Source organism: Plecotus auritus (assembly GCF_963455305.1).
Source record: "Plecotus auritus genome assembly, chromosome: 13".
Taxonomy (NCBI): domain Eukaryota; kingdom Metazoa; phylum Chordata; class Mammalia; order Chiroptera; family Vespertilionidae; genus Plecotus; species Plecotus auritus.
Window position 1 is genome coordinate 7479967 of NC_137779.1, and position 15893 is coordinate 7495859.

The 15893-nt window shown below is 37.1% G+C and overlaps 1 protein-coding gene across 2 annotated transcripts in view; it reads left to right on the forward strand.

Moving 5' to 3' along the window:
* Nucleotides 1-15893, forward strand: part of TAOK3 (TAO kinase 3) — a 158161-nt gene that overhangs the window by 116924 nt on the left and 25344 nt on the right. For both annotated transcript variants that reach the window (XM_080649750.1, XM_080649751.1), the window contains 2 exons: nt 6221-6355; nt 14288-14524. In XM_080649750.1, coding sequence (XP_080505876.1) covers nt 6221-6355; nt 14288-14524 — 372 coding nt within the window. The remainder of the gene's footprint in view (nt 1-6220; nt 6356-14287; nt 14525-15893) is intronic.

Consider the following 15893-nt stretch of genomic DNA (forward strand, 5'->3'; position numbering starts at 1 on the left):
ATGTGCCCTGACCAGGATTCAAACCATGACCTCCTGGTTCATAGGTCAATACTCAACCACTGAGTCATGCCAGCCAAGCTAGGAAGCAAACTTTTAAAGGCCACATATACCTAGTAAGAATGTGACTTGCAATTAACTGCTCTGTAAAGATGCCCTGATTTTAGCAGGACAGTTCTATCTCACATAAGCCCCAAAAATGTAAAGTGGGACACTGAAAATTTCCTCTGACATCAGAATTTCAGGTTACTTCTTCCTCTTCAGTCTTTGCCTCTACTCTGGTCTTTCCCAGGCCCTGAAAGGATCCTAATTGAATCTCCTTTTGAGCAAGAATGATTTGATAAATCTAAAAGTATATTCTGGCCAAAACTGGTTTGGCTCAGTGGATAGAGCGTCGGCCTGTGGACTCAAGGGTCCCAGGTTCGATTCCGGTCAAGGGCATGTACCTGGGTTGCGGGCACATCCCCCAGTAGGAGGTGTGCAAGAGGCAGCTGATCGATGTTTCTCTCTCATTGATGTTTCTCTCTCATCGATGTTTCTAACTCTCTATCTCTCTCCCTTCCTCTCTGTAAAAAATCAATAAAATATATTTTTTAAAAAAAAGTATATTCTGACAAAATAAACTTTACACACTTATTTTCCCCTTGCTAGTGTTGCCACTCTGCTTTTTCCAATAACAAGAATATCACCGCCCTAACCTGTTTGGCTCAGTGGATAGAGCGTTAGCCTACGTACTCAAGGATCTTAGGTTCAATTCCAGTCAAGGGCATGTACCTTGGTTACGGGCACATCCCCAGTAGGGGGTGTGCAAGAGGCAGCTGATAGATGTTTCTCTCTCATCGATGTTTCTAACTCTCTCTCCCTCTCCCTTCCTCTCTGTAAAAAAATCAATAAAATACATATTTTTTTTAAAAAGAATATTACCATTTCTCCAGACTGGCAGTTCCTCAAGGACCTCTCTCATCACCTACTGCCCAGCAGTGTCTGTCACATAGTAAGCACTCAGTAAATGTTTTGTGAACTTTTATAGGACACAACTCTGCACCCCAATTCTTGATTATTCACAAGTGGTTATAGTGCAAACTTTTAATCCAGATTAGTTTTTGGCTGTCACCTAACTTGCTCCTAAGCCTCCACTCTACTCCTTAAAATCATTGTGTGTATAGCAATAGCAAACAGATTTTAATACCATCCTAAGCAGCAAAGTCTAAGCCACTATTTTAAGTGGAATAGAGAGAGCAACAAAGTCTGTTTTCTTAATTTGTCAACTAAAAGGTATACTTTATTTTGTTAAAGTCTAAAGTGAGTTATCTTTGCCTGCTGCTGCCTTCTATTCATATAGCTCATTACACTTTCATATATTAAAAGTTTTTCTGCATTTATTTGTTATTTTAGATATCCCTAAAGAACTCTAGTCATCATGGCCCCCTTTCAGCAATTATTTCTAAAAATCATTCTATCCTAACCCCTAAAGCTTTACTTGGCTCTTCTTATGAGTCAATTTTTTCCCTTCTTTAAAAAAAGAACAGCTCTGACCAATTTTGTAGAAGAAAAAAAAATGTCCTTGAGGGAATAGGATGTTCTAGTTTAATTTTCCCTTGCTTCAGTGGCCTTTCCTATTATTTTTGCTGAAGAGCAGGGCAGGTTCTTTAACTCTTCAACTCACTTTTGGCAAAGCAAAAGTAAATTAACATATGAAGGTAATGTTTCTTAAACAGATCACTCTGCAAACCACCTCACTATAGTAACATCTGTATCCTCAGTGTTCTGCTAGTCATTTTTCTTCCTAATGGCTATCCTTCCAGCTTAAGGTATCCTTTCCCATCCTCTCCCCTTCCTCTGTCCCCAGGTTTTGACAGTTACACCTGCCTAGGAAATAATTTAATAATTTTGAAATGAACAAAACAAAAGAGATGGTGGGTTTGCTGATACTTTCTCCACAGCATGAAAAGTGTTGGAATCTATAGAAAGGTTTCTTGTCACCAGATAAAAGCCATTTTTAGGTTCCCCTCTTTCCCCCATGTAAAGGTGCATGCGTGTGTGTGTGTGTGTGTGTGTGTGTGACTATTTTACAACTTTCTTGGAGTATAGAGTGACACGTTTTTGTGAAATACAGATTTGAATTTTGTTAAATAATGTAAGAGAAAATGCCATTTTTCTAACATCTCAGACCTATATTTTTGAGCTTATTTATTCAGCAAACATTTACTAAATGCCTACTAGTTATCAAGCAATATGCTAGGTGCTAGAGTGACTGAGATTTTTCAAACCACATTTACTCTGCCTTCAAAAATCCCACAATTTCTTGCATTAATAAGTAAATGTGTTGAGTAGTGTGATAAAGGCATACCCAAAACTTAGAGTTGATGGGAGTGATTCTAGAATTAATTTCAAGTTAAGTTCTAAACAAGGGGCTACACCATAAAACTTCATTTTAGAAGCATAAATATTCAGACACTTAGGGAAAACTTCTAACTAAAATTGAAGCCCCTTGTCCAGGGTGTAATAGTAAAAAGTGCATGCCTCATGTTTCACATACTTCACTGTGTTGTATAAAAGTTCAGTTCTTTTGACTAAAGATTTGGAACAGATATTACACCAGCTTGTTTTTTAATCTGAAGAAGTTTTATTTCTTATGATGAAAGAATGTTATAAATTTACCAAGATAACATAGATTTACTTAAAACTGGTCCCAGATCATATTGGTATTTCAAAAAGCTAGTTTGTTTGTTCCTGGATGATAATGTTTTAAAGATAAATTATAACCAAGATATTTATTTTTAAGCAATATTTTTAATCGTTTTGGAAACAATTAAAATCACCGCAGGATATGTTTTTTTAATTCTTATTATTATTATATAGAGAGAGAAGCATTGATCCGTTTCCTCCCATATACGCCCTTACCGCAAACCCGCAATCTAGGAATGTGCCCTGACCAGGAATCAAACCTGCAACCTTTCGGTGTATGGGACAATTCTCCAACCAACTGAGCCACACCGGCCAGGGCTATTTTGTCTTGATAAAGTAGAACATGATAATTGTCCTTCATATTCTAAAATCATTCTTCAACATCAAAGAAGATGGCCCTCCCATTATTTGTAAATAATCTTCATAGGTGCCTAACTGCATAAAATAGCAAACTGACCTTTTCCACTATTAGTCTTAAAATGTGTTTAATTCAGAAATTCTGGGAGCCAAGTATAGTCATTTTCAAAGGGACTGGTTGCTACTTAAAGGGACAATAACCAACAGACAGTATATCCTGGTGAAGTTGATAGTTTAATTTGCTCATACTTGCTTCTCAAGTCACATTTCCCCATTTTAATGGCTTCATTATTTAAGTTGTCTTTCGAGTTTTGAACTTGTTTTACGCAAAGGAATTGACTATTTTAAAATTCACTTTCCTATATACTTGAAATGGATACCTACTCATTGGCCCCACTTTGTGCTCTCATGCATACCTTAATGTTGGTGATCTGTTATGAAACCGCTATGGAAAACTAAACACTCTTTTTTGTAAAAATAATAATAATAATAAGAGTATTAAGTAAAGAAACAGCATTATATTTAAAGTATATTAAAATTTTGTACCTATTCTTCAGACTAACTTCTAAAATAGCATTATTATAAAAATATTCCTTACTGGGTTAATTAGCTATATGTCAACCAAAATCACTATGATTTTGAGTTTTAACTTGGTCCAGTGTATTCCAAGATCCTTGAGTTTAAAAACTTAGCTGATAGAATGTGACTTTTAATTTGATAAGCAGGATCCTAATTCAAAAGTGTTCATTTTTATATGAGAGAAATTAAAGAAATAATATTAAAATTATACATATTTACACATAAATTTGTTTTGTTTTATTCTGTTATGTGCGGAGTGTGGATTCTAGTGTCACTGATTATCATTATAAATCAAGTCATAACAATTTGAAACAATGGCTGCTACATTACTTGAGATTTCAGTTGATGCACTTAATGTTACCTAACTAATCCTCACCAAAAACTGTGACTCCTCAGGCCTCTACCTGGACTATCTCTTTTGGTTGCTGGAATTTAAAAGCTTTTTGCTTTTCTGGTACTGCAATATTAAGAAAGGTCAATTTTGGAGGTAAATGTAATTTGTTAATGAATATTCAGCAGCATGAATGGTGGCCTTTCTCTCTAGAACCTAAACTTAGTGCATAAATTTCAGTCCGACACCTAATCTTTCTTTTCCCTGTGAAATAAGAGTTTAGATTTCCCAGAAAATAACATTGAGCCCTAACCAGTTTGGCTCAGTGAATAGAGCATCGGCCTGCAGACTGAGGGGTCCCAGGTTGGATTCCGGTCAAGGGCATGCACCTTGGTTGTGGGCACATCCCCAATAGGGGGTGTGCAAGAGGCTGCTGATCGATGTTTCTCTCTCTCATCGATGTTTCTAACTCTCTATCCTTCTCCCTTCCTCTCTGTAAAAAATCAATAAAAATATATTTAGGGGAAAAAAATTTAACTGACCTATTTATTTTACAAAATTGAAAAATATGGGTTAAATGCATTTTTAATCTTCAGCACTAACAGAACTTTTTGCAGTGATGGAAATGATATCTGCACCATTCAATATGGTAGCCATAATTAGTGTCTCCCTGAAACATAGCTGATGTGACTTAAGAACTGAATTTTACATTTTAACTTAATTTAAATATCCATGTGGCTAGTGGCTATCTTATGGCACAGTACTATAGTAGAACATCCCTTAAATTTGATATATGTGCCCTCGATGGCATTTAGGGTCCCTTAATTTTATCTCTTAAATAGACCACAATACAGTAAATTGGGAAAAAAATCTCTAAATATAGATATAATGGGAGCTACCATCCCAACATTCTGAAGCATTCTAAATTTATAAAAGGATAAAGAAAAGCAGCCCAATGATAAATTTAATCTTGGCTCTTGGCTTTTACATAAAAACCTGGATGTAAAATTTAATATCCCTCAAGGAATATATGTGTTTTGAACTTATCAACATTTTAGAGTATATAATACAATTTTATATTTTCTAAACCTTTAATTTTGCTAATGAAGGAAAGGGCAATTATTAAAAAATTTCAAGTAGTCATGGGCAAAATGCAAAACTGAATTTTCACAAATGGTTTCTCCTAAACCCCTAGGGAAATAAGAGAATTAATTTCTCCTTCACTGTCCTGAACATGTACTATTTAAAGATCCCCCATGGTTGTACATGTTTTTGAGCTATTAATTATTATAGTATCTTCTTTTCTGCAGGGTTAGACCTACTTACTGACTGACCACTCCATCTTTTATAGCGAGACACATCACCCTTTGAAAGCATTTTCCCCTTTAAAAGTCATCTCAGTTGCATTTAAGAAACATCCATTGCTATCCTTCCAGGGAGTGTTATTTTTCACTGGGTGTTACAATAAGACTAATCACCTTTGCCTATCAAGAAGCATGGGCTTGATTAAATCAGTCAAGGGCATTAAATTCCAGCTTCTCTCACACTGGTGAGCATACCGAGACTGAGTTGAGGAAGAATTTGTGAAAGTATCATTTGGTTAAAATTGTATGCCTGTCTCTTTAAATCTAAAAAAAAAAAAAATCCTTTCAGAAGCTGTAAAGAGAAGGTGCTAGAACTGTGTACGATCATGACTGGAAAGCAGGATCCCTCAGTGACTGCCGAATCTTCTCAGCACAAGATAGAGAGGCAGTTCAGCACAAGCCTACACTGGTTCTAGGCAGAACGATGATCCTACTGAACAGAGCGCAAATAAAATTAAATTGAGAAAGCAGATCTTTCAAGGGAATGAGGCGGAGGCTCGCTTTTATGTTAAAAGCAACCAGCATCCTCCTTGCTAGACATGGACATGACATTTTTAAAGGAATTATTTGGTTACAGCGTTTTAAACAAACTGTTCTAAGGAGTCTGTACATTGCATTGTTTTTTCTATTCTTTTTTTCTTTTGCATATATGTGATTCTGGAGGTAAAGAAAAAGCCTGCCAGGGATTCAGAAGGCATCCCACTAGCGATCAGCTGACATTCCTAACTGAAGGCTGCAATGTGTTGCTTATTCATTTTGTACCGTGGGAGCTGCGGGGACTAGCAGAGAGCTAAACTATGCATTTCAAACAGCAGTGCTTGTGCAGAAAGAGGGGTGAGAGAGAGGCAGCCGGCGAGGAAAGAGCACAGCTGGACTTTCTCCTTGTTTTTATCCATTTCTGCAGGATCATGTATTCATAAGGGATGAGGCGGGCCACGGCGATCCCAGGCCTGAGCCACGGCCTACCCAGTCAGTTCAGAGCCAGGCCCTCCACTACCGGAACAGAGAGCGCTTTGCCACGATCAAATCAGCATCTTTGGTAAGCAAACACCCCTCTACTCACCTTCCCTTCCTTCCCCTCCTCCCCATCTGGCAGCCTCTCGCCCTCCCTGAGCCTCTCTCGGCTTCATGGATGGGAGGAAAGGAGTCAAGAATGTTTTCTCCCTCCTAATAATTTTATTCATTTTAGAAAAAATCTGTTGGCATAGCAACCTGATCTCAGATATTTTAGCATTGTCTACGGCATGGGGGGTGGGTGGGGGGGGAACCTTTGTGTGTGTGTGTGTATTTATATATGTTGTATGTGCAAAATAAAAGGCCTTTAAGATGAAGTTGCTATTATATCTAATTTTTAAAAAGCTGTTTGTCTTTTCAGTAAAATAATAATGCTAAAAAATATTTTAGAGGGATTTGATGTATGTGTATGCAGGGCACTAAGCTTCTTTTTATATAGATTCATGTATATCTATAATGTATACACAGGTATCAAAAGATAAAACACAATTTTTTTAAATATATGGTTGCCGGCTACTGTGTATAATTGTAGAAAATAAGATAACTTGCTTCCTAGGGATGGATTGCTGGTTCGTTCTGGTTCATTCATTTATTTATTGCAACAATGGTAGTGGCTGCACTTCCCCATTTAACCCCTGAAGAATTTCCTGGCACCAATAAAGCAAGAAGGGCTTTGTAGGAGAGGATAGGGATGCTTGTGGAAGAAAAAATACTGTAGGATCCTTCAGCATTTTTACTATTGCAAATGTGATTGCTGGATGCCCTTGTAGTAGCAAAAGGGGTGTGTGCTGGAAGAGTTAGTTTTCATGCCTCCTCCCCTTGGTCCCCAGCGCGTGCGCGTGCGCGCTCACACACACACACACACACACACACACACACACACACACTCACTCATAACGTTTCATCCTTGGCACTCTAAACTCTCTTTAATCTTTTGCTTCTGAATCTCACTTCTCAGCCAAAAAATTATTGAAATATTAGTTGTTTTGCCCAAATTGATGTTAGAGGTTACATGTGCAGGAAGAGTTAGTGTACACTGCCTGGCTATTACATTTAGAACCTATGATGACATCATCCAAGGCCGACCCAGAAATGATTATTTTTCTTGTCCCATTTTTTAAACCTGATTTCCCTTTTATTTCTCAAGTCTTTTAAGAGGCTTCGATTATCTTTGGAATTAATAATGGATTATAATCTTTAAAAACCCAAATATAAGGAAAATGGGAGTTAAAGCACCCACATATTGCTATGCCTGCTGCTGTTTAAAAGCAGGCAATTTAATGTAGACTCCTTAAAAATAATATAAGCTTGTCTTTAACTTTCTTTGTATAGAAGTTCTTTGTAATCTCTTTAATGAACAATTTTTCATTTTAAATGAATGCTATACTGTGTAATGGAGATCTTAAAATGTCCACTATGTATTTGCTAGTGATTGTTAAGCACCTTAAAAACATGCTTCTGAGTCTAAATAAAGCATGAAATATTAAATAATAAATATCTCCATGCCATGATATCTGACAAAAGAAGAAATACAGTATTTATGGAATGTCACTACTTACCACCGACTCTTGTGAGACTTGTAACCTTTATTCAGACCTGTTCATGTTGAAATGAGAGGAAAAAGATGAACAACCACTGAGAATCAGAGCACCATAAGCAGGTTTTGGATGTGAAGCAGACATTATACCAAGTGGATTTCCCCTCTCGAGGGCAGGTTCTCTGCTCTGCTCTTCTCACTTGCCACACCCTCATTCCCACATCATATATTCATGACCTCTCCTACCTCCTAGTAAGTAAGATACTACTACTGCCATGCCAGAATGATCTCACGCTTGCATTTGTGAGCTCACCCGGGGCTGCTCTGTGTACATACCAGCCATCACAGTCTCCCTCTCTGTGGAAAATGAAAGCTGCTTCCCTCCTAGGCCACCTCAGGGCTGTGGGCAAAGTCCTCAGGAACCCCTCTGACTCCTACAGGCTTCACAGTGCCCCTCCTGAGAACAGCTGGCATTTGTCTCTCTGGTGGACTTTTGATTTGCTAAAAGGCCCCTGCCCCTATATTAAGTTAAAAGAGTAGCTAATAGGCTGTTGCTGTAGCCACAAAGTAAGGTGGGGTTTTTGGTGGAAAACCCTCTTCAAATGTAATGTTTTGGGAATCACAGTGGGATTGATGGGAGTTTATCAGAGTTTAGTGGTATTTGTATCTAGTGGTTTTTAGAGAGAGAAAAAAAAATTAATGGAAGGGAAAAGTGGTATGATGTTGTATGATTCCATGTCCCATTTTGGACAGTCTAACTATTGGCATGGATATTTTAATGTATATTACCAAGTACTTCAGTTCTACTACCGATTATATTATTTTAAAGGCTAATTTCAATAGGAATATATAAATTAGGACACTGGATATCAAAAAGAAAGACTAATCTTTAAAAATATATTATGAATCTTATCCATTTTTCATGGATCCCAACCCAAATGAAAAAGGACTAAAATTACTTAAGTGACATAAAAGTAAGAGAAAGATCATAGGGAAATGAAGGTCTGGTATAATAAACAATCAAGTCATTGTTGAACCCTCTCTTCATGTCTCATAATTGGTAGCAATAGTATATTGATTGATTTTGGTTTTACTCTTTCTTTACAATCTTCTAGTAGAAGTGGTAATAAGCCACAGAGGGATCCAAAAGTGAGCAGCAAAAGAGAGAAATTTAGAAATTAGTTTTTCAATTACCAAATAAATAAGTGATATGTAAATGTTTTAAACAGACTTGCAAATTGAAGAAAAAAAAATTATGGTTCCTCAAATTTGTGTTATCAGCCTATCTCTTCTGCATACCTAAAAGAATCCTCGCTCTGTGGTTTTCCCCTGAGCATTTCTTTCTATATTGTGCTTTTGAATGGGGTCATTGACAGATATATAAAGCCCATGGACTATAGGCTTTTACTGCTGGATGTTTTTTATTAATTTAGCACCTTAAAACTGAGATTTTTATCTTATTACACACCCTGCACAATTGCATTTCTAACGAAGGGAAAACAAGGACTGCAAACCTTGATACCAGAGGACACCTTAAGGAAACTTTAGAGCTGTATATGTAATAATAACCATTTCAGGGGAAGATTATTGAACTTATTTTTTAAAAATTAGGAAAAGTAAGGGCATTTCATGGAATCTGTTAAATTTTATCCTTTCTTCTTCTGTAAGAAAGTTCCTATCTGGCTGATTCGTTATCTGGAAAAGGGAATTGTTTATATAGTTCTTCAAAATTACTGACTTCTTGGGCCTTTGAGACATGCCTTTTGAGTTTTTATTGTTGGTGAATGGAGATCCTAATATTTTAATTAGATTAGTGACCCATGAGAGTGTTTTCAGCTGATGTTACATCTGATGTCATTTTTTTTCTTAAAATTTACTAATGCCCTGGGTCATTTGGCTATTCCCATAGTAGATGTTAATATAAAGAGCACCAAGACCATAGCTATCAGACAATTCAGCTTTTGGTCTCATGAAGGAATTCTCACTGGAATGCTACCACAAATGTGAATTTATATTAGAATACACATTAGGGAAAAGAACATGCAACCCTTAGTTTCTAAGTAAGAAAGCATGTAGGAGAAAGTGGTTATTGTTCTATCTAAGCAAATATAGATTATTTGACATTGGTTTTACAGATTAAGTATAAAAACTCATGTAAAAATGGAGTCTTCATTTGGATTTTTTAAAAATGCAGCCTGATTATTAAGCTAATTGTGAAATTGTGTACCTGAATGAGTTTGATAGACAAGCATAAAAGTATTAGAGCCTCAGCAATAAATGCTACTGTTTCACCTCTCCTGAGCCCCACTGTTCTGTTTCTAAATGCTTGAAAAGGTGCTCTCTTCCTGGTTAGTGTATCAGAAGATGCTTAGCAAAATATTGCATATCTGCCCTTTCCTTTTTGTTGGCTTCTTAATCTCACTAAGATAATTACTGATACCATTTTTCTTGTATTGCCCAATCAGTATGCCTATCTCACATGACCCAAGTCTCTCAATAAACGTGTGTTGAATGAATGAATGGACAAATGAATGAATGAAGTCTCTTTCAGCCCTGCTCCCACATCAGAATTTGGATTTATAAGTGTGCATTTCAAAGTTCTTCTTGTCAGTTTTTCTGCATAAGTCAGAATTGCCTGTTACTTTTCACATGAACATAAAACATTTTTCCCCTAGGTATTCTAAAGAGTGGAATGTCAACATTCTAATGTCAAAATGTACTCACTATAATCTTTTAAAAAATTGGCTATAAGTTGTATTTGTTCTAAGTTCTGATGGTAGCCAGTTTTATCATAAGCATTATTTTGATTCTTACGTATAATTAATCCTACAAATTGGCTTTGATCTCTTAAGAGGGTAACATTACAGCCACCACGCTCCTCTTTTGTGTTCAGTAAGTTGCTTATTAGCCCTCTAGTGCAATGGTCTGTACTTGGAAGGCATATAATACACTTCGGGTGATGTGGTGTGTTGTAAATCCATGTTTTGCTGGAATTAAACCAGGTAGAATGGAATGGCTATAAAAAGTTTCTGAAAAACTTTCAGTCTTCCTTTATGGTTTTTTATTTTTTTACATATTATTCCAGGTATATGAATAGTTAACAGTTCAGAAATTGTACATCCTTATCTTATAATTCACAACCTGGATACAAGTACAGTTTTATTGTTCAACTTGCCCTTTCTCTTTGACCCACTTCTAACCTATGTCCCCATGACCAGAAATGCTTAGGTGGAGGGAAAAAGAGACAGATTACTCAGAGGCTGGCAGGAGAAGGAAGGGAACCAGCATCTACCTTGCTAGACACAAGTGTTATCTATCAGTGATCTCATCATAGGGGTGGTTCCTCTTTACATTTGAAAACTGAAAAACTTAAGTAATTTGCCCAAGGTCAGTTACATAGTAAGGGGTGGAATGAGATTTGCCTCCAAACAACCTACTGGGTGTGCAAGATGAAACTGTTCACTTTTATTTGATAACATTTTTGAGTTCAGGATTGTGAAAACTATAGTCCCTACATTTCTATAACCTTCTCTCATTTTCAGACTTATTCAGTTTGTTACTTGGATTTACCACTCTCTTCAGCTTTGATTGTTTGGGGTATTGATTCCCTTCATTACTTCATAACTGAAAGTTTCTTTCATTTCTTCTTTGGTGATATGAATTTCCTCAGGCAATTTCAGAGCCATAGGATCTTAGTTCAAATTCCAGGCTTTATAAAAATTAAAGAGGTAAATTACATGAGAAACACATCTTAAAGCATAAAGTATAATAAAAATTATGAGCTTTATTATTTTATTGACAAAATAGTTTATTCATAAGACCTGAGGTTTAAACCTAAAATGCACAGGCATTGGAGGGGGGGGGGCAGGCTGGGAGAGGACAATGCGGGGGGTGGGGAAAGGGGCATATGTAATGCTTTTAACAATAATTAGAATTAAATAAAAAAAAGTGGTTAAAAAATGCACAGGCATACATAACTATAGGTAACACTTTAAAAAATAAATTTTACATTAGACTTTACAAACGAAACATCTGGTTATACTTTTATTCACAGTGTAACACTATCACTATCTGTGTCTAAAAAGACAATGACTTTGTAACTCAGAAAGTTAGTTGTACAAATGGAAGGTGATGGTAGGAATTTAAGAAGGAGATTTTTCAAATTATGGGAAGCATTTAAAAGCCAAGTGTCTCTCCTGGAATGTAATGCTGTACAATGCCAGCATGTTGAGCTTTGTAATTTGTTTCTGCCACATAATAGTATCATATGGTTTGCAGTAGGACCACCCTTTTCACAGGGACTCACCCACCAATTAGGATAGAAAAATGTTCTTGACACAAGTCATTTCTGTTTTATCTTTAGGCCATCTAGTTTAGGGAAATGGCCATATTTTATTTTATTGACCACAAACCAGTCTAACATTCTGCTGTCAAGTTTCAATAGCTTTAGAGTGTGCCATGCCTGATTAAAGAAGGACTACTAAAATAAGAAAAAAAAGTACACAGATAAATCATCTCCGAAACTCATTACCTTTAAACAGACATTTTATTGCCATATTTGTCTGAAAAACAAGTGAGTTCAGAAAGGACTAAATGGTATCCTTTCTGTTGATTGCAATTGTTTTTAATCCCTACAGTTGAACTTCAGGAAGGCACAAACATGAAGTGCAATATACACATATATTTCAAACGATTCCTTTCTTTTTTATCATGAAGTAAGTCCATTAGAAAATACATAATTGTGATAACAAAGAAAGATTATTAATAATCTTTAGAGTGTTAGGTGCCTCTTTGGTGATGATATCCCTTTTTTGGTCTTGAAATATCGTCTGCTCATCTTCCTCATACTTTGGAGAGGATTGTCCTTGAGAAAAAAGAAATGAATATGGAACAGTGTTACTTTCAGCTGGGAAGGTTTCAAAGTTCGGCAGATGTTGAATGTGTACTTGGATAATACTATCCAGTTACCAGCACTCTCGATAGTGAGGACTCAGTCTACTATGCAGGGACACCTTCTAAAAAGAGTAGAGAAACAGACTGTTCTTTGTATAAAATACACTTTGACCCATAAACTGAAAATAGTAGACAGAAGTAATAGCAGCATGAAAATTTCCGGTAAAACTTGTTTGAGTTTTAGATTGAGGAGAAGTGGCTAATAGTACATAGGAACGATTAAATTGCTTAGTGAAACAAAACTAAAGTTATAATGTTTTCTAAAATAAATACAAGAGAAGAAAGTGACAGAGAATCTGACAGGAAAATAACAAGGGGTGATAAATTGAAGGAAGGACTGAAAAATCAGAATAGGTTAAATAGATAGAAACAAGATATCAACATTCACATTTGCAATGTTCAGTTTGGCCATTCACTTGTGAATGGGTTAAGGAAAAACTAATGAGAATAGTGGCCGTCCAAAAATCACAGAAATGTCATTTTCCTCTTTAGGACAGCAAGTAGATGTATTGTAATTTGTTAGCATCTCTTCTGAAGATTTAAGGGAGAGAGTTCTTTCTCTTTCTGTTGATTCATATTAAGAATAGGAAATCAGTATTGTTCTAACTATTTTTTAAAGGATATTCAATATTCCTATGACTGTTAGAGACATTATTCTTAACAAACAACCCAGCAGTATGACGTGGTGCAGTGGTTCTCAGTCAGAGGGATTGTGATGCCCCGACCCCCACCCCCACTCTGGCCAGGAGACATTTGGCAATGTCTGGAGACATTTTTTAATTGTCTTGACTTGGGAGGTGCTGCTGGACTTCAGTGGGTAGGTCAGAGCTGCTACCAAACATCCTGCAATGCACAGGACAGCCCCCACAACAAAGAAGTATCCAGTTCAATGTCAGCAGTGCCAAGGTTGAGAAGCCTGGTAGAGTGGAAATAGCATTACTCTGGAATCAGACAGAAATGGGTCTGAATCCCAACTCCACTCCTTATTAGCTACGTGACCTTGAGCATATACAGAGGCAGGCAAAAGTAGGTTTACAGTTGTTTGTATAGGAAAAGACATGCAGGTTATGATTATTACAACAGCTTTATTAATGCAAAAGAATGTTATCCACAACTGTAAACGTACTTTTGCCCACCTCTTGTATATAATGATATATTAAAAACATGTAAATCTGTTTTGGCCAAATGAATAAAAAAATTCCCCGCAAGTCTCAATTTCTTTTGTCGATAAACTCGGGGTGGTAACGCCAGTCAGCCTCATAGATGAATAAAATGAATGAGTGAGTGAGATGGTTTTTAGGATTAGAGATAAAGTCTATAAAGAGCATCCAGCACAGTGCCTGGTACAGGTAAGTGTTCAGGAAATAGTACGTAAATGAAACTATGCCAGAGGGTTCTTCTCCTTTGCCTGAAAGTTGGCCTTTCATGAACCTGGTTACCTGAGTTCTGTTCCCCAACCCTAATCAGGTTACACGGCAGATCCATGAGCATGAGCAGGAGAACGAGTTGCGGGAACAGATGTCAGGATATAAGCGGATGCGGCGCCAGCACCAGAAGCAGCTGATCGCCCTGGAGAACAAGCTGAAGGCTGAGATGGACGAGCACCGCCTCAAGCTACAGAAGGAGGTGGAGACGCATGCCAACAACTCGTCCATCGAGCTAGAGAAGCTGGCCAAGAAGCAAGTGGCTATCATAGAAAAGGAGGTCAGTATGTGTTCGCATGCTTTCGTACCATGGTCATGCCAAGCCTGTTCCAGCCAATTAGCAGGAGACAAGAGGGGTGTGATTTTTGGTGATAAAGGAACAGTATTGCTTTGGTGAGGGAGTGGGGATGGTTTTATGGGGCTACTTAAAATTATCATTAAAAGTTAATATAGTAACTAAAGGGGCGTACCACATTCTTGTCTATTCAAATATATTCTGAGCATCAATCCTTTGCTATGGGCCTGGGTAAAATTAAAACACACACACACACACACACACACACACACACACACACACACAAGATGCTTCTAATCTAACCTATGGAAACTTGGATGGTGCCTGCCACACCCACAGTCCTCTTCAAAGGAAAACTCCTCTACAAATAGTCCCTTTTGCTGGTGATAATCCTTGCCTGCAGCTGATTGGACTCAGGATGGGCACCTGACTAATTGCAGCAAGTAATTAGTCTGGCTATTGTTTGAGTATTCTAGAGAACATTTTATCTTCCCCATCCTGATTCTAAACTAATTTTCAAAACAGAGGAGCGGGTAAGGCAGATAGTCAAAATTATCACCTTTATTGCTGGTAAATGTTAGGTGGGAGAAGTGTTTTATATCTGAAGAAAAATGGGCCTAATTCTACTAAACAAAATTAGCCAGGCCTGCCTACCCAGGCCCTAGTAGTACTAAATGAGTCGCCTTCCCTGCCACCTCCCATAAGATTTACAAAGTGTGGAAAAGCAGGGTGAACATGTGTTCCGTGGGGATGAAGTGACTGGGGGGACAGGATGCCAGGGGTGTTTCAGTAATTAGACTCTCTCTCTCCACATGAAAGGAAACATCAGAATTATAGAAGAAGCATTCCCCCAACAGCTATCCATCCATGAGAAGGTCTCATGGATGTTGATTAAATAAACCAGTCAGATTCTTTCCTGGGAATTTGACTTGGTAAATATGTGGGGAGGATTGTTCATAATGGAAGAATGGTTGTTCATGGATGCTAAACATTAGATAAAATATATAAAAAAGAACCATAAAGCATGATTCTTAAGCACCTTATCTACATAAGTGCTTCATTGAATGGTTCCCTAAAACTTAGATTTGGTCACTCTCAGGAACCAGTATTTATTGGGTTATCTTTTATTTGGTCAGCATTCAATCCACTAAGGAGCCCCCAAATGTCCTAGTGTCTAACTGTTGTGAATTCTGACAGGTACCTAAGAAATCACATGTCATCAGCTTTGCTTAGTGTATACTAGATGTGAAGTCTGGTAGTTGCAATAATTAACCAATTAAAGTTAGATTCTTGGAACAAAACTGGCCAGTTAAGTTTATCCATCTTTATAATATAACCCTTCAGCTATCAACAA